General features: G+C 37.1%; 1 protein-coding gene across 2 annotated transcripts; it reads left to right on the plus strand.

Annotated features, from left to right (window-relative positions):
- The first annotated feature begins 567 nt into the window (after window positions 1-567).
- Window positions 568-25,067, plus strand: LOC122661630 (biotin carboxylase 1, chloroplastic). 2 transcript variants are annotated; one of them, XM_043857088.1, is made up of 17 exons: window positions 568-627; window positions 5,200-5,525; window positions 5,938-6,079; window positions 10,273-10,371; window positions 10,603-10,659; window positions 11,565-11,636; window positions 15,455-15,544; window positions 15,718-15,777; window positions 16,637-16,822; window positions 16,906-16,998; window positions 17,218-17,299; window positions 23,825-23,931; window positions 24,095-24,170; window positions 24,399-24,445; window positions 24,571-24,633; window positions 24,748-24,814; window positions 24,853-25,067. In XM_043857088.1, the coding sequence occupies exons 1-16, from the start codon at window positions 586-588 to the stop codon at window positions 24,802-24,804; spliced, it is 1,599 nt and encodes a 532-aa protein (XP_043713023.1). In that variant the 5' UTR covers window positions 568-585; the 3' UTR covers window positions 24,805-24,814; window positions 24,853-25,067. The 2 variants fall into 2 exon arrangements, with proteins under 2 accessions (XP_043713023.1, XP_043713024.1); XM_043857089.1 differs by having other exon boundaries at window positions 24,748-24,813; window positions 24,857-25,067.
- Window positions 25,068-26,240: the final 1,173 nt, after the last annotated feature.

Below are 26,240 nucleotides of genomic sequence, written 5' to 3' on the forward strand. Positions count from 1 at the left end.
CACCTGGCAGCAATCTCCAGCCCGAAAATATATATGGAGTTTTATTCCTACATCGCAGTGATTGAAGCCTTGCCCACATGCCTAGGTCCATTGATGATGGATCATGGACCCATCTATAATATCGGTCCTTGAAATGAACGGCCTAGATCTGCTTTCCAAGCACTCACCCTTGTTGGGAGTACCATCATCAGTAGAATGCATTTGTAGCTTCCAACCTCTCTGGCGGAGCATTCGATCTGTAGGCGGCGCTCTCCTCGAATACATCGACTGGATCTCTTCAAATTTTTCGGGTTGGCTCTGCTCAAAATCATGTTCTTTCTCTTTGCTTCACCACCAATCTCTGTTTCTCCCCATAGTTTCGGAACAAACCCACATTTTTAATTTACAGTGCAAGGTAGTTCTATTTCCACTCTCAGCGAAAGAAAAGCAAGGTAGTTCTGTTCTGCAGTCGATACGAGATCTTTGATTGCCTTTTTGTTTCCTTTAGTTTTTTCTTCTTTCTGGTCGATTGGGTTTGTCTTTTTCTTCTGTAACTGAAATGGGTATCTTTCGTGATCTTTGATTCAGGCTTTTTTTAGTTCAATTATGGATGCTATGATTGTTTGCAAATCCGTCTACTCGCCACCTGTAAGTGAACATTTTTTTATTGTCTATTTTTATGATTGGGAATAGTTTGGATTATGATTGAAGTCGTCAGGAAATGGTCGTATATTACTTTTAATTTGGTTTTCTAGTGAAAAGATTCATATTTGGATTGGATCTTAGTGTGATTGAAGTCGGGAAATGGTTGTCTATTACTTTTAATTTGGTTTTCTAGTGAAAAGATTCCTGTTTGAGATATGAGTGTGAATTCTAAGGAAAATTTATCAAAGCAACGCAATGAGCTGGTCTGAGCTGATACAGATTATGAAAGAAGCTTAAGAATTGGATCTTTGTGAGAAGTTGGACAAGACGTGCTTTTGGTTATTTGCTTGAAAGTATTCTGCTTCTGTTTTCATATTTTTATTGTAAGACATGTTAGCTGGTTCAGATGTGTGCTAGAAGATCAAATGTTTGATTCTCAGGAGGATCTTGATAGTGGAATTCTGCCCGTTCGATTATTTAAAAATTGGTTGCCTTTTTTAACTTTGGATCATAATCTTCATTATTTGAAGTTGACCTGATTAAGAGGTTAACAAGAAGGTCGATACTGTTAGATTTGGTGAGGATTTTGACATTCTGCTGTTTCCTTTGAAAACTTACATCTAGGTGCTTTTCTTTTTCCCCTTCGATTATTTGCAGCTTCGTTTTTTTTTTCCCTTGTGGTTTTTTAAATCCTAATTTGAAATGATTTTTCAGCTTTTCTCCCATCCCCTTTTTCTTGCTTCCTATGCAAATTTATGTATAACTTGTCATCTTTACAAATGAAACTCTTTTCCGTAATTTTTCTCTCTTTTTTCCTAAGTTCTTTTCAGCAAATAAATGAAAGGAACTATATAGTATCTACCAAGAATGGGTTTGAATATTTTGAGGATTTCTATCTTTCTTCTTTCATCTATTTTGGTGCTGGATACTAGCTGTGGTTTTGGGAACGCTGATGCTATGATGAAATTTATAATGTTTTTCTTCTTAAAGGAAGTTATGTTAAACGAAACAATTTTTAATTAAAATCGTGTTCTTTTGTTGGTCCTCTAATATTACTTGTGATCAGTCAAACCAATGGGAAAAAAGAAAAAAAAAAAAAAACAAAAAGATCAGCAGCCTCATGGTGACAGGTCTGGATCTTGACTGGCGGCTAGAGGCTTGATCCTAACTGAATTTCAAGTAATCTCATATGGCTTGTATATGCTAAAGCATCCACCTTGACTTAAGAAACCTGTTTAAATGCCGTGGAATATGCGTTTTTACAATGAGTTAAAAGGTTTTTGTGACAGTTTCAGATCTAAAACAAACAAAAATAGTGTCGCATAAACAAAGAGAGAAGAAGAGAACCAAGAGAGATAAAGAAGAAAGAATAGAAGGGTGAAAAGAAAAAGTGCTAAGGATTGGAGAGAATGGTATTAACCTCCAATCGGTAGTATTATTTGTTTATTTATAATAAAGATATGCAGTAATTACAATACTGCCCTTACTACCGAATCAGTTTGTTGATGCATTGGCCACACTAGCTTCCATGATCAGTATCCCAGAAGGTATTGATATCTGGCCAATAGAGGATCCTGCATATTGTTTGAAGAAGGAGAAGTGGAAAGGTAAGCCGTGGTTTCATGACATCAAGATGTTGGTCAAACAACGGCCTAGGGATAAAACCATGGTTCCCTAGGGAAACCAATTATAAACCAATTAGGGTATTGCACACCCTGGGTTAGCCCATGGTGTCCCATGGGCGCCCCATTTTAATTTTTAGGGTTTCCCATGGTTGCCCATGGGAACCCTGGTGCAACCCTGTTAGGGTTTCTCCTTCCCTCATGTGTCCCACGCAATTATAGAGAACATTAGGGACAGAGAAACAACATCTCTAATCCATCACATGGCAAGAGGGATCCATCCCATACTCGAATGCGCAGTGGAAATAAATCGATTCGAGTTTCTTTCGCATCCCATGAATATAAAAAATTAATAACAATAAACTGAAGGAATTAATAAAGAACTGCTAACCTGGTGAGCCTCAAGTGTTGCTCCTCCAATAGACAGTGGTTCTTCCTCCAGTAAGCGCTCCAAGCAAACAGATCTGAACCTCCAATGGTGCTACCAAGGTTCTTCAAGCCAATCCCAGATGCTCTCAAATTCTTCAGCACAGATCTAGGGTTTCACAAACCCTAACTCTCAAACACAGATGAGAGAAACTAGAAGAAGAAGAAGAGCTCTCAAAGAGGGAGAGAGACCAAAACGCAGAAGAGGGGGCCAGGCAAAAACGTGGAGCACTGCCCCCTCCTACGTTTCTTGATCCTTTTATAGATCTAGGGTTTTAATTAAACCCTGGATGGATTACTTTAATCCCAGTGAGAGTCTCTCTCTCTCTCTTTCTCAGTTTGGCAGTTCTGTTTAAATTCAAAGTGCTTCTAAAAGGGGAAGAAGCAGAATCTAATAGGGAAAGTATTAATTAGCTATTTTATTTAATTATTAATGGATAATTACAATTAGTACCAATTCCATTAATTAAATAAAGAGCCAATTAAATTAGCAAATTCCAAATAACTCCCTATATGATAACTATTATCATATACAACCCCCCCACTAATCAGCACCATCATTATGGAATCTAGGGCACGTACACATGTACTGCCAAACCCCAATCCATAGTACAAGTCTATATACGAGCGTCTGTGCATCTAATCGGGTCCCGCAAAACTCGATAAAATACTTTGTTCAAATAATTATAAATAATGTATCATTTTATGTAAAATAGATTTTTGCAAAACCATTTCCAAAACGGCACTGGATCCAGATTCTGATCCGACTATGCACAGACAGTCTCTATCTTGGTGTTCCCCAATCGGGCAGTGGTGACCGTGTTGGATAACTCCTTCACTCACAAAGTGTTCACGTATTCCCAGAACACCGGCTTTGACTCAGTCATTGATGAACCAAAGAATGCGATCACACTTTGAAGTGACAGGGTTCCCTCAGATACAGGGTGTCGGTGACACATGTCTATCCCTTCCTACATCTGGCAGTAATACATGAGGGAATCGACAAAGTAGATTCTTCGCCAATGCACACATCAAACATGTGAGCACTCGCATTCGTACCCTGACATCACATGTCTAGGCATACCCAATGCGACGACCATATGATAAGGGTGCCCAGCCCAAATCCTAGTCGCGACTACCATTTTAAGTATAACTTACGGACATATAATGCTCAAAAAGTTTATATCGCATGTGATAATATTAAACTAAAATGTATAAAGTTCAATACAAAGGTAAACCGGGTTGAACCGGACCGAACCGGATTTGATGGACACACATATCCAACACAAGACATACCTAGAAGACAAAACCTTTCCTCTTGATGCCACAGCCACAAACTGAAGAATATGTAACCACTCATATGACCTAATAAGCAAGGTTATGATAAGTATACACATGTGGTACAACACCTTAACTCTTAACACACTCTCTCAAGCCGGAGCACAAATATCACCTATGCCCAGCTTAGAGTACCCTTGAAGAACCACATTTTTAAACAAGGCCTTAGTAAACAGGTCACCAAGCTATTAAGCAGAGCTAATAAATGAAGTGGAGATCAACTTTCTCATCACAACATCATAAACAAAATAGCAATCAACTTCAATATGCTTATTTCTTTCATGAAAAATTGGATTAATGGCAATAGAGATGGCAGCTTGGTTATTACAATACACGTGAATATACTTATTAGTTGAAATACCAGGCCCTTGAAGGAAAGACATCAACCACATCAATTCAGCTGCAATATGAGTCATGACTATATACTTAGCTTCAACACTGGACCTAGCTAATGTAGTTTGTTTTTTACTCCTTCAAGCGGCGAAGTTACCACCAACAAACGTACAGTAATCAGTGGTAGACCTCCTATCATCTTTAGCACCAGTCAATCAGCATCGGAGCACCCTTAAGATATTTGAGAATGCGACCATGCAGCCTCCCAGTGAACCTACATACGCAAGTCCATGAAGTATCTTATAATACCTACTGCAAAAGATATGTCTGGCCTAGCCACAGTGAGATAGATAAGGTTACCAACCAGTCATCAATACTGATGCTTTTCTGAAAATTCTTTTCCACCATAGGTCGCAAGCTTCTGATGAGGATCCATGGGAGTATCAATGAACTTAGAGGCTAACATACTAGTCTCAGACCGGAAATCAAGACATACTTCCTCTGAGAATAATAGCCTTTTTGCTTTGAACAAACTCATTACCTAGAAAATATCTGAGGGCACCTGATCATTCATCTGAAAATTTTGCTGCATATAAGCTTTGATATCTTCAATTCCTGACAAATCATTACCAGAAAGAATAATATCGTCAACATAAACCACCAAAATAGATCAATTAGACTTATAAAAACTCATCTAATCAGTGTTTATAGTACAATAAAATTCTTGTGTCTTTTATGATGAACCCATGTGTTTTGCACTTTTGTTTATTTCAAAATATGCTACATGGTTGCATAAAAAAATGCTAGATGGTCTATGGTTTGCTTATGTCTTGTCTTCTTAATTTCTATATGCAAGGGCTTATTTGTGGGGCGAGCTGTAGGAATACGGAGCTCACAATGTAGCTTTATGGTGGGTAGCCCGGTTAGTTTTCCTAGGCAGAGAGCTCAAGCTGTTCATGTGAGCCGGAAGTCAAAGAAACGTGGGGGAGCACTAAGTGCTACATGTCGAGATGATAAGATTCTTGTAGCCAATAGAGGAGAAATTGCAGTCCGTGTGATTCGAACCGCTCATGAAATGGGGATACCTTGTGTTGCAGTCTACTCAACCATAGATAGGGATGCACTTCATGTGAAACTTGCAGATGAAGCAGTTTGCATTGGTGAAGCACCAAGTAATCAATCGTAAGTTGCCCATTTTTCCTTGTTACTTTTTTTTTTACCCTATTTTTCAAGTTGTCAACATAATCATCTTAACAGCATTGCCATCACCACTATCATCTTTCTTGTTTCCTGTAACATACGATTGAATAATTGCTGCCTCAAATATCAGTGGAGATTTCTTATGATCTTGGATTTTCATCAACGTAGGTAGCGATGGTTTTGGTACTAATATCTTATTGATGAATCATATTTATTCATTGTTGCACTAAATGCTGTACAAAACTGTTCAATTTTAAAAATTTCTTAACTTGCATATTGATGTTTTCTTTCCATAAACGTCTTCTTCCTCCCTCAGGGGCCCCAATAAAAAAATTGACTTACATGTTTTCTTGAATCCTGATATAAATGATTATATTTCTTTTTGTTCTTATAGATATTTGGTGATCCCAAATGTTCTTGCTGCTGCAATTAGCCGTGGATGTACAATGTTGCATCCTGGATATGGCTTCCTATCTGAGAATGCAGTTTTTGTTGAAATGTGCCGAGAGCATGGAATTAACTTTATCGGGCCTAATGTGAGTATTCTAACTGAAGGCATATAAAAATTATAATATAATTTTGTTTTATTGAAGATTGGGTTGTTTGCAGAAAGTAAGCAATTCCTTCATTTATGCACTTGACACTGCCCCATTTACAGTGAAGTTTTCATTAATTGTGGGTGTCTCCCCCAGAAAGGAGGAAAATGGAAAGAAAAGTGTTAAAGTATTGAAGTTTAATGTAATGTGAAGGAGCAACTTAAGCTATCTGATGTTGTTTGAATTGATGGTCTACCAGCAACATGGCCTTCTACATAGTTGCATGTAGAGCTCAATTGATGGGTCTCACTTAGTCACTTGGATCGTAACTTTTGTATTTGATGAAAATAAATTTAAAGAACTGAATTTTAGAATTTATGTGCTTGTGCCATAATCAATTCCTAAATATTCAATGTGCTTCTGTATATGAAAAAGATAAACCAAATTTGATTGCATGAAAGTGTTTATAGTTTGTCAAGGAGACGAAGCGACCCAAAGCGCTGGCCAAGCGCCTAGCCAACACCTAGGCAACCTAGGCGTGCATGCTTTGTATTATTGATGCCATAATGAGATCTATTATGCTTTTATGTAATATAATCAATTTAATATATATGTATCAATGCAATATGATATAATTATGTTAGTAATGGCCTAATATGAGAAATCCAACATATAATAAACGAAATATAGAATAAGCATATTCATCAAAAAACAAAGCAATAAAGAAACAGAAAAAGAATCACTTTAGTATTACACATGCCCATAAAATAGTCAAAAAAAGTATCACTTAAATATAACACAAAAAATAATAAAAATATCAACCCAACAAATAAGGTGTCCGCCTAGGTCACAAGGCAGCCCAAGGCGACGCCCAGGCAACCAAGCTTTCCAAAAAATCCAAGATTGCTTAAATCTGATTTATATTGAAGGAGTTATGTTCCGGTCAAAGTTAATTTGGTGTGCGTGAATGCTGTCAAAATGGCTTTGAATGAAAATAATTTTTTAGACATCAAAACAAATGAATACTTTACCGCATTTTTGGTTTTTAGTAATGTTTTATCATATTAAGATTTATGGAATTTATAGATTGGAGAAAAACCCCAGCATTAGAAAGTTGAAAATTTCACCTACCGCCGAAAATCCTGTTTTTGTTTTTGAACTGGGGGGTTGACTTTTTATCCTTTTGGAATTTAATTTTTTTAAATATTTATTGGATTCAAATAGAGGGTATTTGCTTATTTATGAATAATATCTTAAGTAAATGAAATATAAAAACATTTACTTAAATGATATTAGGCATAACTAAGTGTTTGTCCTGGTTTTTTGCCATAGTTGTCAGGCGGCAAGGCGACCTAAGGCGGTGGAGGGGCGTCTAAGCAGTTAGGCGCCTAAGTGTTATTTTTTATTTCCCCTCTTTTCTAATATTATTAGTATGCTACAATATGTACCTTATATCATAAAAAATCAACATTAAGCCACATCAAGTCATAAAAAATCAATATTAAGCAACATCAAGTAATCAAAAATCAATATTAAGCCACATAAAGTCATCAAAAATCAGCATAGAACTAGAAGACAGCAGAACTGAAGAAGCAAGCTATTGGAAGTTTTAAACAATCAAAACAATTTGGTTTATGCTGTTCTTTAAAAATATGATCTTATCAATAAGTAATTAAACTACTCTCGATTTAGAGAAATGTTCTTGTTCTCTAAGAAGTTTGTCTGATCAAATGATTTTATTTTTACATGAGACTTTTTGTATTGGGTAGAACACAAAACCAACTTTCCAACAAATCCAAACTTGCTTAAATCTGATTTATATTGAAGGAGTTATGTTTCGGTCAAACCTTATTTGGTGTGCGCGAATGATGTCAAAATCGCTTTGAACGAAAATATTTTTTTAAATATCAAAACAAATGAATATTTTTACGCACTTAGGTTTTTAGCAATGCTTTACCAAATTAAGATTTATGGAATTTTTAGATTTGAGAAAAAACCCAACATTAGAAAGTTGAAAAATTCAACTATCGTAAAAAAATCCAGTTTTTGTTCTTGAACTGGGGGGATTGACTTTTAATTCTTTTGGAATTTTATTTTTTAACTATTTTTATTGGATTCAAATAAAGAGTATTTGCTTATTTATGAATAATATCTTAAGTCAATGAATTTTCATTTACTTAAATGATATTTGGCATAAATAAGTGCCAGAACCTGGTCCGATATCAATTAAACCAGTGCGAGGCGCCCTGCAATAAAGCGGTAGTCGCCTAGGCCCCCTATAGATCCGCCTGGACGCCTAGGCGACACCTTGACAACTATGTTTCTGGCATAAATAATATTTTGTCCTAGTTTCAAGCTAGGTTTCCTCAAGTTTCGATGGGCATGAGTGTCGAAACTTATGAAATATGGGTTGTTTCGGTCAAAACAAGTCGAAACCAGTGACTTTTTAAAATCCATCCACATCTCATCTCGGTTTCTTGCGAAACTGAAATATCTCGGTGGTTTTGACAGGTTCGGACCGAGTTCTCTTTCCATGGGTTCAACTGAACTTATGGTTCAAGATTAGTTCAAATCAGACTTAATTTCAAGTCCCCTATGGGCTATATGGGTCATGAGCTTAGTATTTTTGGTGTTTTTTTTTAATTGTAATGGGTCAAATCTACAAGCCCAAGTATAAGGGATTTGAGTTCTATATAGGATTAAGTTTTAATTTCTATTTTGTCGTAGTTCTAGTCTTCTAGAGACTTTCTAAATTCTGGTTGTAAAGGATTCCTCCTTCCACACATGGGGGGTTTCCTATTTTTCTTATTACATTGAGGTTACAAATAAAGATTAGGGGACCACACTACCCCACAACTTGAACAACTTGTTAGCTCTATGCTCGCTGATGTTCTGTGAGATTCAGAGTGCTATTGTGAGAAGCGACAGCAACAGCAACCTTGATGAGATGCTGGTCGAGTTCTAGGTGGGAGGCCTAGACCGTATCTCTTTTTTTCTCTATCTTCTAGTTTTCTTCTTCTTCTTCTTCATTCAATCAAGGCTCGCCCTTTTGTTTTTTCTCCATTCCCACGCAGGTTAGTTCTCTGTTTCTGTTTTGTTTGCTGTTAACTAACTTTTGTTAGTCTTCTTCTCAGTATTCCAGTTCAGAAACTACTGTTGATACTGCCATGTTTCTCTCCCATCGATCCTACAACCTGTTGGCAGCCTACAGCCAACTCTAAAGTCTTGTGGCAGCAACATACTTGCTTAGAACTCTAATTTTCTGCTAGTTTCTATTTCCTGTCTCAGTTACTAAAGTGTTTCCTTGGTTGCTAAATTACTCCGTGCTTCTGTTCTGGTGTTTCACTTACTATTCCTTGATTTAGTTATTAAATTTTTGTAGTTACTAGATCTCAGTTTCTAATTTCATCAACTTATTATTTTGGTAACCTTTTGATTTCTCCAAATTTAACCATTGGATTAACTCCAAACTTTGGAATGTCTATCGTTGTACCTCTAGGCCATACGGTTCTGGGTTTCTTTTGGAATCCTAACCTAAACCTTTAGAAGGTCTAGAATCCCATTACAATAAAGTACACATTATCTGTTTTTGTCTTACTTGTCTTGAAACGTTTTGATTGGCAAACACACCTCTGTAGTTCTCACTTGTCGCTCACCCGCTCTCTTATTTTGTCAATCAAAACTATGCAATTGGCAATAAGATATATGATGGAAAATCCTTCTGTATATTCGTAGGCAACTCATCAATACTAATACAGAAAGATATGCCCCTTACGTTGACTCTTTGTGTACGCCTATTAAATGAAATTTGACTAGTTACCTTAGCTATCTCTCTCCTGCATGTGGTTGTGTTATATCATTGGAAATACATCTGTTACTTCACACAAGGGGAAAGTTTTGGATCCCATCACCTCTAACTATTCACCAGCTTTTTTGTCCAAAAATACAATAGAATAGAGGAAGTAATATAGCTTCAGTTATTGATATCCCCAATCAGATCTAAATTGATTTCTTGAGACTTTACGTTGGTGGTATAGTATATATTTTTATAATCACTCCTGCATGATTATTAGGTTTTAGAGGCTTCCTGTATTTGTTAAATTTTCCTATTAGTAGGAACTTGCTATCCTTCTTTTCTTCACTCCCTCCAATTATTTTGCAAAGTCTAAGAACTTGCACGTCACATCTTGCAGCCTGAGAGCATTCGGGTTATGGGGGACAAATCTACTGCCAGAGAGACAATGAAGAAAGCTGGTGTTCCAACTGTACCAGGAAGTGATGGATTGTTACAGGTATCATATTAGATAAATCTCCAGAGATATTTGACCTCTTTTTATACTTCATCTCATTGTCAATCAATATTTCTTTTTCTTAGTTCTAAAGAGAAAATTAGGAGAGAGTTCTTGGACAATATTTTACTGTACAGGTGATACTAAAGGAGATCTACATAGACATCTTGATTCTACAATAAATATTTATTTTGAGTTCAGTTCTTTTATATGTAATATCTTTTGCAATTACAGAGTACAGATGAAGGTATCAAGCTCGCCAATGAGATTGGTTTTCCTGTGATGATCAAGGTATACAATCCGTTTCCTTTAATTCTTTTCTCTATTCTGTGTTACATATAACGGATGAGGAGCTAAATTAAGGTAGTTTGCTAAATAATGTTGCCAATATTTTAAACACAATTTTTCATTACAGAGCTTTGAGTATAATATTGTTTCCCTTTATAGAGTTCATATTGCCTAAACCTTTTGGGTGAACAATTCAACCAGTTATGTAAGCCCAAGGCTTTTTGTTTCTCTGTAGATGAGTTAGAGGATATTAATTACGAGAAATCTCTTATATTTTCATCGTTCTCTAATTTTCTAACATTGTTACAATTCTTTGAACATCAAATGATCAGTATTTTTTTTTTCCATGTGTAAGTCACACGATGCAAACACCCTCATGGAGTAATTTTTTGTGTTCTACTCATTTGAGTGACCATTGTATCTAAGAAAAATTCCTGGCTACTGCTATCTAGTCAGTATTTTGCTATAACATGTGGATAATGACTCTGTATATTATTGTGTTAATTTCAGATTTATTTATTTAATTTCTTTTTAACAAATGCGGACTAAAATCCTCACCCATATATTTGCCTCAAACCCTATTTTTTTTTTCTTTCTTTTCCACATAGTCTGCCCATCACTTTTCCTTTATATTTCAGCCTTAAGAGTGTTGAATTTCCTAGGATGTCCTGCATTACCTTCCCTTCCACGTGTGTGTGTTTTCTTATGGGGTTGGTGAGTGATACAAGGTAGCCATATCAAAGTGCAACTTTATATTATATTCATTAACATGTGCATATATAATTGTTAGGAGGTATATTGCCACATTATAAATATTTTGACATAACAGGGTGCTTTCTTGAATTGCATCGTGATGTTACAATGGAGTTTACCTGAACTTATTCTGATTCCTTATTTTTTTTCTGAAGGCAACTGCTGGTGGTGGAGGACGTGGAATGCGTCTTGCTAAAGAACCTGATGAGTTTGTAAAGTTGTTGCAGGTATGCTTTCTGCGAAAGTTTACTACTTCTCAGAAATTTCATCGGTTTCTGGACATCAGTCTGTATGCTTTAAAGGTCTTGCTGTTATGATTTTCATAAGTTGCTTTTCCCAAAGATAAAATAATTTGCATTTTCCTGTTCCTGTAATGACCATTTGCTTGTTCATTTTATATTATGCTTGATGTTGCAGGTTTACAATCTTATTTACTGATGTACTCCACGAGGCTCCTGTATCTTGAATTGCATATTTTAGAGCTATTTATATATTTTGGGAGTAATTTCTAATTGCAATCTGCTCCTGCGTTAATTTTTCATTTTTTTTTGTCATGATGATTTTTGAGATCTTTGTTTTTGATAATTTAGAAATTAATTCAGTTAAAGGTCCACTGTTCTTTCCAATGCCAAAAAAACAGAGGATACATCCCACACCCCCCCCCCCCCCAAAAGAAAAAAGACTTGAAACCATAGGCGACGCCATGGCGTCCAGGCTCCTTGGTCGCCTTGGAAGCCTTGGGCTCCTAGGTGGGGGCGCCTTCCCGCCTAGGCGGTTTCGTCTTCATTTTAGACCCTCTCCAACCATGGTCGCCTTCCCACCTTGATAACTATGCTTGAAACCACATGAAAAAGGATCTCCAGTCTCTTCTATCGTCAGATATGGACATGTCAGAAAATTCGCTAAAAATAGGAGCCCATACAGCAATGCTCTCTTTAGCTTTGGCAGCAAATCTGTATGCAGATTCAGTGCATTTTTTGTTTTTTGGTTTCGGAATGATGTTTTGGTGGGCAAATGGCCATATTTGTCTTCGAAACTTTAAGGGAAGCTTGTTTTAGGCTTAATAAACATATTTAAATCTTCAAATTGAAAAGGAAAAAAAAAACACTCAATTTGGTGTTTTGGATATGCACCCTTGGTTGACAGAAAAAGGCCGAACCCTTAATGTAATATTGCCTATTCTACACACTGTTTGAATGATACGAGACATAATTGGCAACTAAGTAAATTATGCAATAATGGATGAAGACACATAATATTGAATAATTATTTAAGAAATAGTTAAAAAAAATGACAGTTTCTACTACAAACTCCTCCACGTGAAGTGTTCACTATGCATATTACATAGACACCCGACAGTGAACAATACATTAGTCATAGACACCCTACTTCACTAGTTTTCCATGTCCCAACTCCCAACAATACAATCTATCTCTTCGTAGTGATGTGGCAACCCCCAATAGTGTATTCCAGTTGTATTGAGTGATGATGTGGCCAAAAAGTCAAGAAACGAGGTTTTCCCCCTTCTCTGTCGAGTTACTTCGAAATTTCGAAGTGTGCTCTCGAGTTGGTGCTTTTTTATAATATGGAATGTAGTAGTTTTCCGAAATTTTGGCGAGACGGTACAAGTACCGTAATCTCACCGAAATTTCGGTCGAGATATTCTAGTTAGTGCATATTCTGTGTCTCGTACGTAAACTTGTCTCAAGTAGCTCGAGATTCTCGAGTTTTCTAAGATCTAAGCGGTGAGTTTTGGAACTATGTTTTGGACTACCCTCTCATTCCTCTCAAGCTATACAGGCTCCAAATCACAGAAGCAGGAACAAGAAACCAGAGTTTGTTTTCCCTACTGGACATTGTTTGGCTCCTCCAGCTTCAAAGTAACCCATAGAAGGAAGAGGGCATATCATAAAGCAGCCCAAACTTCAAAAAGAGAAGGGATAATGGATTAAAGCATGCGGAACTGACTCAACTGCACCCAAGCAACAAATGCACAATTTGGAAAGTAAAATCCTCTGGGAACCAGATGGTCAATAGTGAGGATTCTGTCCTCCACAACAGTTCGTAAAAGAACTTTATTTTAATGGGTACTCCTCCCAAATCAGTTTAGGGGGGAAAATCTGGCCTACCTGTGTCCACCAAGGCATCAAATACGAATTAATAGAAAAGGGTACCCGAACTCCCCAAGTTCGAAGCCCTCTTATCCTGCAGGTCCTACTGAATTATTTTATTCTATAAGGACCTGCAGAAGCGTCGTCATCTGAGGCAGTTCCCAATAATTCAAGTTCCAACAGAGAGGGGTCCATCAGCGGATTGGTCCATAAGCGGATAGGTCCATTTGTTTGAGCTTAATCAGCAACAAGAGCCTGTTTATCTTGCATAATCACAAAAGTTTTGGGGAAATTTTTTCCCAAGGAGAGCATTAACATACCATATCATTCCAAAAAGAAGTGGACCTGCTATTCCCAACTGGTGCGTAATATTTTACTTGAGGTAGTCATTGACAATTCAACACATACTACTATTTTAAAGGTTGCGACCATTAGTACCCTTTACATTCAAGGCCTCCCCATTTGTATTATCCCTTCCATATTTAGCACTAATAACTCCTTTATGGACACCATTGGTTCTCTCCACAGCCGCTTAGAGAGGAGAGCTTCGTTAAGGATCTAAGGAGAGCTTCATTAAGGATCTAATTCTTCTGAACCTAATCTACCTTTTTCTTTGGCTATGCAAAGTGCTATCGTGCTGACCTCTTTCCAATCAATCAAGGGGAGCTTGTGATTCCCTTTCCAATCATTCCATACATTGCGTCTGTTCCATTCTCTTGGCCACCAGAGCTGTTACCTTGAGAAGTGAAAGGAAAAGAGTAGGGATACTTGCAAGAGTTGGTTTATCAAAGTAGTTTTACCCCCTTTGGATAAATATGCACCTTTCTATATTGTCAACAACTTCTCAATTCTCTTAATAATTGGTTCCCGCACAGGCAATCCAAAATCCTAGGTATAGGAAGGGAACTGAATGATGTTGCAAATTGACTATTAAACCCTCTGGATTGCCACCTCACCCAATGGAATCGACTGGTTTTATTTTAGTAAGTTTTCAGACATGAGCCAGCCTCAAAGCATCTCAATACACACACCAAAAGTCTCAGTTGAGTGTGAGATGCACCAGAAAAACTAGTGTGTCATTTGCAATCTGAAATATGGGAGTAGCTGCAAGTGGGAACCAAAATTCCTTCAAACAAACTCGAGTTAACTGCTTTGTGGCCATCATCCAACTGAGAGACTTACTAAGAGAAATAGAAATCAAATATGAATCTCCTTGGTGCAAACCTCTAGTGTGATTTTTGGAAAGTAACAGTCTAATTTAAGATATACTTTTGTAACAGGGGAAAAGTTCAAGACCAAGATGGAAAGAGAATAGCAAATTCTTTCTCCCTTTATGCAGTTTCATTACATCTAACATCAAATTCATTTCTTAGACATATCTGATACCTCTCCCAGTGTTAAGTACACTCCCGTTCCAAGCCTGGATAAGAATGGACATTTTGAGTTGGCAGCCAGGTAAAACTGTAGCCCAACATGTATCCCGAAATTTTTTTTCTTTCTTTCTTTCAAGCTATCAAGGTTATATAGTGGAATAGGATTCCTGTAGCTGATCCCCAAGTAGTTCATGCAAAGCTCTGTTGTGACGAGTTTGATGTCATCCTCAGCAAAATGGACAACTAGTCAATGATGATTCAACTACCCTGCATATTTTTTGTATTATATGGCTAGAGATAAAAAAAAAAAAATTTAAATGTATTTCTGTTTTCCTTCCATGTACTCCAGTAAATGATCAATGGTTTCTTGCACTTACACATGTAACACCTTCCTTATTTGTATACTTGATTTTTCATATGTTCCTAATTGAAAGTAAGTTGCCTTCCTTGAAAGTACATCTGCAACCTGGAATATTTGTACTGAGGTATAACATTTCTGTTGGGAACTGCTGGAATTTGTGTTCATCAATTAATCTTAATTTGTATTCTTTGGCTTGATAGCAAGCAAAGACCGAGGCTGGTGCTGCGTTTGGAAATGATGGAGTTTATTTGGAAAAATATGTTCAAAATCCTAGGCACATCGAGTTCCAGGTAAATTCATAGCAACCTATTCAGAAAAATTTGTTGAACTGTAGTTGTAATACACCTCTTCTTGTATGATAAAAACATAGCAACCTCTTCTCCTGTTTTCATTGATTTAATCATCACAATGAAAGTATGATAAAAGAATGCTATTTTCTATACCATCTTCTTGTCATTTACAGGTTCTTGCCGATATGTTCGGTAATGTTGTTCACTTTGGAGAGCGTGATTGCAGCATCCAGGTACTGTGCTACCATCCCTTCTCTTTTTTCTTATTTTGGTCTTTTGGCTTGTTAGCTGCAGTATCGAATGACATGCCAATTGCCTCCAACTTAGTTGAGCGAATAATGGCATGGAAAAGGATTATGAATGCCAAAAGATTTGATTCCAGAATTCAAATTAGATATAAAATAAAATGGAGATTGAAGTTTAGATTTAAATATTATGTCCAGGAACTAGACCTAAATTACATGGAAGAGCTAATTATAGAGAGACTCCTTAGAGAGTTTCAGCCTCCTTAAAGAACATAAACTTACATAAAAGAAACCCCTAGTGGGGGTGAGAGAAGTTTTTTCTGGAAAGGACTTCTTTACTGCTCTCTCTTCCTTTTTACATATTCAACTTAAACTCTTTAAATAGTCAATTAAATAGTAAAGAAATGACTATTCTCTCTAAAGTAAATATATATATATATATACCATTGTAAGAGTGTAAGACCATGCCCCCACACCTTAGATGTTGATCCAGCGGCCCTTATTGAATAATCAAACTGTGGAATTCCCCTACTTAGATGCTCCCACATCAAGGGCACAATTTTAATCCCTGTGTCTCTATTTTCCTGATATCTTAAGTGACTCTGCCCCAATGCCTATACTGATGCTCCACTTTAACCAATTCCTGAGCTAGGCTGCTGGCCATCCTTAAAGAATTATTCTTGTCCCTGTCCTTCCTATCTTGTAAATTCTTCTCAGATATGAAACTGTTGTTGTTAAATGACGATAACCAGATATGCTTTTAAAACAGAACAATTTCCAAAACTAGGAAGTATTAAATAAAAATCCATATTGTTGAAGTAACAAAATGCGCTATGACATTCAACAGCGAAGGAACCAAAAGTTGCTTGAAGAAGCTCCTTCCCCTGCATTGACACCAGAATTACGGAAAGCCATGGGTGATGCAGCAGTTGCAGCAGCAGCATCCATAGGTTACATTGGTGTGGGAACCATAGAATTCCTTCTGGACGAGAGGGGTTCCTTCTACTTCATGGAAATGAACACTCGGATTCAGGTAAATGACTGAAGCTCAAATGTTGCTTTTTGTTCTATTACTTTTGCTTTCAAATACCTAATTTATGTTTTGTAAAAATCCAGGTGGAACATCCCATCACTGAGATGATTTCTTCTACTGATTTGATTGAAGAACAAATCCGTGTGGCTAGAGGAGAGAAACTCCGGTACAAACAGGTAATGCGAAAGAGTTGATTGGTTATATTGCTTCACTGACATACTTTCTGCTCTCATTTTGATTGGCCAACAAATGATTTCTTTAGCTCTTAGTTTTGAAGCATGATTCCCTAAACTATCAGCGTGTTTTATTTATTCAATATTTTATCAGAAACTGAATTTCATCGAGGAGTAAAAGGAGACTTATTTCTTATTGATTCTCATGTTTCCAATCAACAGGAAGATATTGTTCTGAGAGGACATTCAATTGAATGCCGTATTAATGCTGAAGATGCTTTCAAAGGATTCCGACCAGGACCTGGTATGGATTTGTGTTATCTCTCTTTCTCTCTCTCTCTCTCTCTCTCTCTCTCTCTCTCTCTCTCTGAAGTATAAATAAGAGGTGGCGAGTTATATGCATTTTCCAATTCTGCGCGTGATAAGTGGAAGCTTTATTTTTATAACTTACTCCGTCTTAGTATAGAGAGTTTGGCCTTCGTTTTATGCCAAATCTGTTTCTGTAACTTTGTGCCAGAAAAAGTGGTTCATATATTCAAATGTATAACATAGGCTCTGATGATGCTTAAATTACTAGTGGCTACTTAGGAACATATCAATTACTTGTTTAAGCAAAAGTACATTACTGCAAGCAAGAGAAAACAGGGACAAAAAAGAACACTAAAATTGGTCTAGAAGAGTCTCAAGTAAATAAGAGCTACTTGCGTAGTGAGTTGCAGTTTACTTGGGTTAAATCGGTGTAAGAAGGAAATGGAAGGAGGAAGGAGAGAACGGGGAAAGAGAAGGGTTTGAGTGAAGGAATTCTCGGGTGAGAATCAATCTCTCTCCAGTCTATATTTCTAGTTTAAAATAAATTGCATGAATACCCTTACATAGTGATTGAAATTACATAAATACCCTTGCATAGTGATTTATATCCCCATAAGATCCTAATACATGTTATTCCCATCATACCCTCACTAAAACATATTCTTACACTTCATTCATGCCTAGCTTGTGTAAGAGGATATGAAACTGCAGAGAATTGATTCCTTTGGTTAACACATCAGCAAACTGATCCCCTGTCTTCACAAGAGGTGTGCAAATACAACCAGAGTCAATTTTTTCCCTTATGAAATGACGATCAACCTCAATGTGTTTTGAACGATCATGCTGCACAAGATTATGTGCCATGCTAATAGTAGCCTTCTTGTCACATTATAGTCTCGTGGAACAATCAGTTTCAAATCCCAATTATTGAACTAATTTCTTCAACCATAGGACTTTTGCAAACTCCATATGCAATAGTTCTAAACTTTGCCTCTGCACTTGATATAGCAAATTGTTTCTTGTTTCTCTAAATGACTAAGTTCTCACCTACAAAGGTGCAGTATCCTGATGTAGGTCATATATTAGTCACAAAGCCAACCCAATCAACATCATTGTAGGCCTCAATTCTCAAGTGGTTATGTTTAGTGTAAAACAGTCCCTTTCCTAATTGGATTTCAAGTACCTGAGAATGCGATACACAGCTTCCAAATGACCAATCCTAGGAGCATGCATAAATTGGCTCACTATCCCAACAACATAAGCAATGTCTGGACGATTGAGAAAAAGGTAGATCAACTTCCCCGCCAGTCTTTGTTATATTTCTGCATCAGCTAAAGAGTGTCCATAATCTTTGCCTATTTTATGATTTTGTTCAATGGGTGGTTCAACAAGTTTGCAGCCCAACATCCCTATCTCCTTCAAAAGATCCAACATAAACTTTCTCTGTTAGATTTTTATTCCCTTCTTTGATCTTGACACTTCAATTCCCAAGAAATAGTTCAAAGCACCAAGGTCTTTAATCTTAAACTATTGAACTAAGTAAGTTTTGAGCCTTTTTGCTTCTTTTTGATCATTTTCGGTTACTACGATGTCATTACTTAGACAATTAGAGCTGTGATGTTACCATTGCGTTGTCGGTGAATAATGTGTGATCAGCCTGATTTTGAGTGTGTCAATACTTCAATATGCCTTGTCTAAACCTTTCAAACCATGCCTTTGGACACTCTTTGAGACCATAGAGGTCGGCACACTTTATCTCTGGCTGTGGGAAATTTGAAGCCACGGGAACTTGCATATGCACTTCCTCTTCCAAGTCACCATGGAGAAAGGCATTTTTCACATCAAACTGATGCAAGGTTCAGTCCTGATTGGTTTCCAATGATAAGAGAACTCTTTTCAAATTTAGTTTAGCCACTAGAACGAATGTTTCCTAATAGTCAACTCCATACACTTGTTTATATCCTTTTGCCACTACCCTAGCTTTTTATTCTTTCAGTAGTACCATCTGAAAGGTCTTTAACCAAGAAGACCCATCTACGTCCTACAAGGACTCGTCTTTTTAGAAGATCAACTAACTCCCAGGTGCTTAACTCTCAGGTGCAATTCTTTTGAAGTGCCTTCATCTCCTCACCCATAGCTTCCTTCTACTTTGATCTTTGATGGCCTCGATGACATTCTTGGGAATAAGGATTAATGAACGAGAAACTAAATAAGAAACACTTGTAGGAGATTTTGAATCATAGGAAACAAACTTGTTATAGGATAAGTGCAAGATATTTTTCCTTTCCTAATAGTATTAGGAAGTTCTAAGAAGGATAGAATGGAATGTTAACTAGATTAAAAGGATGAGGCTCAGGACAAGGTTCAAGCTTTCGGGTTTCAATCGAAATTCGACCGAAACTCTGTATGTTTCAGCGGACCATTTTGTTTGGCCATTTCGGTGGTCAAGTGGCCATATTTTGGCCCGAAACTTCAGGGAAACCTAGTTAAGCATTTCTAAATATATTGGAACCTTCAGATTGTAAAGGAAATACACACCCAAAATGATAGTTTGGTTTCATGCCCCAGGTTGGTAGTGTACGCCGTACCTGCTGTATACTTCATAGTTGTCAAGGCGACTAGGCGACCCAAGGTGTTGGAGGGGTGCTTAGGCGATAAGGCGCCCTAGGCATGCATTAATGAGTTTTTGTAATATAGCAATTGATAATTTTATATAATTATGTTTATATGCAATAGAAGCCATATCAGTGTAATATGATATTAGTATGCTAGTAATGACCTAATACGAGAAAACAAACGTATAATAAACAAAGCATAGGATTTAATATAAGCATATTCATTAAAAAATATAAAAAACAAAGCAATAAACATAAATCAATGTAAGCTCATGAAGTGTCAACAAGGCGTTTTGTTGCCTTGCACCCAAGAAAGAGCTTGGATGCCTAGGCACCAGCGATGCCTTGACAACTATGGTATACTTGCTCAGATATAGCCTATTCTGCACATAATTTTGTTTTAGAGCACACAAAATTCAATGAAAACAACTAGAATATGCATTAGGAATGAGGAAAGGCCATTTAATATAACACAATATTAAAGTGTTACAAACAAGGTTCAAAAACTCATCTCAAAGAAGTGTCTCGACCAGGTCGAGATTCTCGAGATCTTGATATATATATATATATATTGTTTCAGTTTGATGTTTCGGTGGGGAAATGACCATAGTTGGCTCCGAAACTTTAAGAGAAGCTTGTTTTAGGCTTAATTAACATATTTAAATCTTCAAATTATAAAAAAAAAAGAACCCAATTTTTTGCTTTGGATATGCACCCCTGGTTGGCAGTAAATGTCGAATCCTTATGTAATATTTTCCTATACACATTGTTTGAGTGCTACGAGACATAGTGGGCAAATAAAATAAGTAAATTATGCAATAATGGATGAAGACATGTAATATTGAATAATTATTTAAGATATAGTTAAGGACTTAAAAGTAAAAACTACAAAGTACAATGAACAATGCATATCAAATAGACACCCAAGTACAGTGAACAATATTGTGAGTTTGTGACTGTCTATTGATATGAACTATGACATGCTGGATCTAGTCCACTCATGGTCCGATAGAACCGACGTGCATTGTCTTTCGTCTGCACATATGAATGCCACATCATAGTGTTCGGGAATAAAAAAGAATAGTTTCTTCTCAAGCAGGTTGAGATATCTGAGAATTTTTAGATTTCTCCAAGATTTTCGAGATTTTGCAGGAATTTCGGTCGAATTTACCGAAACCATGCAGATTTGGGTCTCGTAAGAAAACTCTTCTCAACCAGGTCGAGATTCTTGAGTTTTCCTAGATCTCGCCGAGATCTCGGCGAGTTGTAGAACTATGGTTACAAGTACAAGTGTACAATCAAGGTTAAAACACCCGTACATTCCTTCAACTTATGCCAGTGTCACAGAGGTTCGGGGACTCAGTGCTCTATGATCAGCTTTACTCTGCCCAAGTGCTTGCTCCTTACTAATAAAGGGCACACGGAGGGTGGTCGTAGATCACAAAGAAAAGGCCTTACTATTACTTATAGGAGGGGGAGCACGCGTTAGCCCTTATTTGGTTTAGAGTTGGGGCTTTCTTTGCATGCTTGAGCGCTGATGCAGTCTTATGGATGTCAATAAATCATTCAAAATGTGAATGTGTTGGACCGTGATAAAGGGGGTGGTGGGCCAACTTCATCAGATGTAAATACTTGCCTGCTTGCCTGATGTCCATGAGTGGATGGCATATGCTCGAACCTTTGGGGAAAAAGGGTATATCTCTAAGTTTGAATCTCACACAAATCTTGCTAAAAGAATGCGGCAAAGCATCGCTGATGATGCGTTGTATTAGTCCACAATACTTCTTGAAGGAAGAAGGGAAAGGCGAAGTAGAAGAAAGAGGAAAGAGAAGGCTTCGAGAGAAGGGATTCTGTGGAGAGAATCGGTCCCTCTCTAGTCTCTAGTCCATAGTACCAGTTTAAAATGAAATTACATGAACTTTACATGTTATTCCCATCATACCCTCACTATTGGTATTCTAACACAGTCCACATGTAAGTCAAAGGGGAAAAGTGAAGCAAAACTAGGAGCACTAACTTGCAACATGGTTTTAGCACCGCTACTGCAGCCATTAATATTGTCATCGTAGTGACTAAAATATACCGAATTACAGCTCGGAAAATAATTGTTTTTCATGCCATTGGCCCTCACTATGACAGAATCATTCCATCCTTTTGTGAAATCAATGCGTCATATAATTCCAAAAAATAACAGATGTGGGATTAGGTTTATCAAGCAGTCAAACGTTAACTCTGGGTAATTGGTCCAATATAGTGAGCACTTTTCTCTCTCTCTCTCTCCCTCTTGGATAAATTATATAGCAAGCAGAATCGTTAACCTGCTAATAACAACTTCTGAACTCTGCAACCAGAAACTTCGGACCTGAGTAGGCTTCTGCAACCAGAAAATTCGGACCCCTTCAAACCTTTGAAGTCATTTGGGCTTATCAGAATTTCGTTGCAGTGTTGTTTAGTAAAGATTAGCTGAGTAAAATTTGGTTCGAACAAAGTACATTTGGGCTCAGATTTGGGAGATGAGAGTACAATAATTTAAGGTAGCTCAATGATTTGTTCGTAAACCAGTCACCTCTAGAATTATACTGAAAATAATGAAACTTTAGGTTTTCATAGTAAATTTTCAGGGAGTCTAATACCCAAAGTTTCATCCCAACAACAAAACCAAGGTATGTTTGCTAGGGCTCATTGACAGACAAGAGATTAAAACTATGTCCTACCATCTCTAATGAATGTGTCATAAAAATAGATCAATTTCTGAACTGGAAAACCCTAGATTTCTGGGCAATGAAATTGAGTTCTCAACCTACCTATGGATGCTGTGAAGAAAATCGACCTGGAAATTTTAAACAACAGCGATGGATCATATGAGATTATAAAAAAGGGCGTACCCAGTGCATGAGGCTCCCGCCATTGCGGGTTCTGGGGAGGGTCATAACTCATAATGTATGCAGCCTTACCCCAACTTCCCAGAGAGGCTGTTTCCTGACTCAACCAAAGCATTAGAGAGATACTTAACAATTCTCACTGAAATAATACTTCCGTGTTCAAATTTCAACTCTTCAATTTTTTACTATAATCCATGAGGATGTTTATATACTTTTAACTCTTAAACAGTTGATATATACTAAGAACGATAGCAACTTTTAAAAAAACAGTCGTACCTTCTCAATTTTTGCTCTATTTGACAAAATACCTGACATTATTAAAACCTGACTCCTGCTTGAAATTCACGATGTACCCCCCCCCCCCCTCTCATAAAAAGTATAGAAAAATAAATAAAACTCATCCTTCGTGGCTGTCTGCATTTTTCAATACCTTCCCCAATCTGTACCTTTGAAAGAAGCCTGACTGCTACCCAAAAACCCGACTGCATTGTTGAGATATTCAATCTGAAATTTATTGGCTCCGTCACCTAACGAGCAGCATTAAAAGTATAGAACAATAAATAAAATAAAGGGGTTTAAAAAAAAAGGAGTAAAGGACCAATTGTGAACTAGATTTACCCCTTTGATTCATTACTTAAACCCTGAATTAGATCCATATGGCATAAAATAAAATAAAATAAAAAACAGAAAAGCTCAAAGCTGAAAAGATGGAAAAAACAATTGGAACATAGAAGAGCATGAACACATTCTCTGAAAGAGGAAAATAGAGGAAATAAAATATGCACATATAAGAGAAATGACAAAGAGTTGCATAGTTTGAAGACCAAAAAAGAACTGGATTAGAGACTGACCAAAGATTTGGGTTCTAATGTAGTCTCCTTGTGCATGATTTCTCTTGCTGCCCACTACTATTTTGAATGAATTCTTGAACTACGTTTCAATATGAAATATCATGACATGCTACTGTTATAGTTTTCATTAACTTCTCTAGAAACTTACCTACATAATCATTCTGAATTACAGGGAGAGTAACAGCTTACTTGCCATCTGGAGGCCCATTTGTGAGAATGGATAGCCATCTTTATCCTGATTATGTGGTTCCCCCAAGCTATGATTCCCTACTTGGAAAGGTTTGCCAGTTCTCTATGAGTTTATGTAATGATGTACATTTTATTGCTTTAAGGAGCTGTGCCTCCAACACTTTTTGATGAGTATGAACTCCATTATGTTTTTCTAGGACTTTTTCCCCAAAAATTTTCAAGGTTGACACTTTGAGTTATTGTGCACTTTCAGCTTATTGTTTGGGCGCCAACACGAGAAAGAGCAATTGAGCGCATGAAAAGGGCTCTTGATGACACTGTAATTACAGGTTTGTAAGAAATTCCTTGCTTGCCAGCATACCCCAAGAAGAGCTTGTTTCCTTTTAAGTTTTTTTGACTCATGGACTGCTCTTGTATATGTTCTTTTCTTCATCAATCTCTTTACTCCACCATCTTCTCTACACTCAAAATCTTGAATGCTCTAGGTTTGTCCATGTCCATGGGTTCTCCATCTTTAACATCTGTTTGTTAACCTGATTGTCACTTACTTTGGCCAGGGGTTCCTACAACAATTGATTACCACAAACTCATCCTTGATGTTGAGGTGGGAAAATGCTTTTAGCTGTTAATGTAGTCATGCACTCTATACTTGAGAAACCCCAAAATGATGGGTCCCCAAGATTCTGATTTGTCTGACCCAGTCTGATCTGTATTGCCTTGATGTTACAGGACTTCAGAAATGGCAAGGTTGATACTGCATTCATTCCAAAGCATGAAAAAGAGTTAGCTGCGGTAAGTTTCTTTTCCCCTGGATAACCAAGAATCTTCCTCAGCTGTCTGAGTGCGTTCCTTCTGTATTTCTTATGTGTTTTTTTTAACATTATCACCATATCTATTTGTTTACAGCCCCAGAAGATGGTGCTATCGACTCCTACCAAAGAACTGGCTAACACAACTGCTTAGGTGGATCTCGTGCTATAATCCGAACCTATCAAAATATCAGAATGATTTTTTGATCCAGACATAGTTTCCAATATGAGATGTGTCAATTTATTGAGTTAATTTATCTTAACATATTTTTTTTGCTTTGAATGTATGAAAATTTTTAGGAACACAGACATATATCCTTTCTTTCTGTAGGAAATGGATGGAGAATCTTTTAGGATTGAGAAGCATTTTTTGAAGAGGATTCTTGAATTAATGGAACTTGAAACCTAATTTACTGCCACTGACAAAATCCTTCTCATAGAACTGGAGATAAATTATTGTTGGTTTGTTGGACAAACATAGGAGGGTGGAGAAAAAGCAATGAATTATATTACAAGATTCTAATATTGCAGAAAGTTTCAATTCTAGACATGAGATCCAACAAAAGAGGGAAATCTTCCATGGTCAGGGAGGGGAGGGGAGGGGAGGGGAGGTGAGGTGTTGCTATCCAGCTAGCCTACCAGATCTTGGCAATCAGTTTAAAATTTCTTTAAGATTGTGGCTCCCAATGATTTTGCGTTTTGCAGCCCTTGGAACATCTCCTTTGCTTCTACAATATGATTACCATATTGGGAAAAAAGCTCAAGGTAGAACTCCAAATGGGACAAGGTTGAAACCGGTAGTGGAGGGGTTAAAGGGGGTAGGGGTGAGATTATAAAGATGAAGATCAGAAATCCATTAATTAATTAATACTTCTTAAAATAATAAAGGGGTTGGGGCGGCATTGATGAGCAGTACAATGATTTCTTGCCAAAGCAAATAGCAAGTTATCGAGAAAACTGAGCAAAAATGTCTTATCTGGGTGTGAAGATATATTATGGAGATTCTACCACGGATCCGGATCCTCTACTTCCGCCTGTCCGGTACTGCCGTGTGCCTTACACACAGCAAGATGCGTAAAGACTGTCTTACCCCTGCTCGGGCAAAGCAATTGTGCAGGGGTAAGGTGGTCTTTGCACACCTTGCTGTGTGTGGGGCACACACGGCAGTAGGGGCAGGCGGGAGTAGAGGATCCTGATTGCTCTATACCACCTATTACTTTTTGACATAGTTTCTCTTTTCTCTTTTCTGGATACTATTGTAATTCATAAAGTAAACAGGGATTTAGTCAGGCCAGCTCGTACTTCAGCAAATAAAGCTCATCTTATATGGATTGTAAATAGGTATTGTGGTTCCTATTGTGACTCTTGTACTCTCCTTTCTTCTTAATGCATTTTTCTTTCATTAAAAAGAAAAAAAAAACATTTAAATTATTAATATCCATAAATCAGCTCAACTTGTCTCTAGTATGGAAAACCACAACATAATAGCTTCCAAAATAATATATGGAATTTTGGATGAACGTTTTACTTCTAAAGAAGCACCCCACACAAAAGTTAATATTTAATGTTAGACAAAGGGGGGAAATGAAA

This window comes from Telopea speciosissima, chromosome 5, assembly GCF_018873765.1.
Source record: "Telopea speciosissima isolate NSW1024214 ecotype Mountain lineage chromosome 5, Tspe_v1, whole genome shotgun sequence".
Lineage (NCBI taxonomy): Eukaryota > Viridiplantae > Streptophyta > Magnoliopsida > Proteales > Proteaceae > Telopea > Telopea speciosissima.

Coding starts and splice junctions, on each gene's coding strand:
- LOC122661630 (XM_043857088.1), top strand. CDS start 586: ATGGATGCTATGATTGTTTGCAAATCCGTCTACTCGCCACCT. Junction 10,660..11,564: donor GTTTTCCTGTGATGATCAAG/GTATACAATCCG, acceptor TTTTTTCTGAAG/GCAACTGCTGGTGGTGGAGG. Junction 24,171..24,398: donor TGATGACACTGTAATTACAG/GTTTGTAAGAAA, acceptor TACTTTGGCCAG/GGGTTCCTACAACAATTGAT.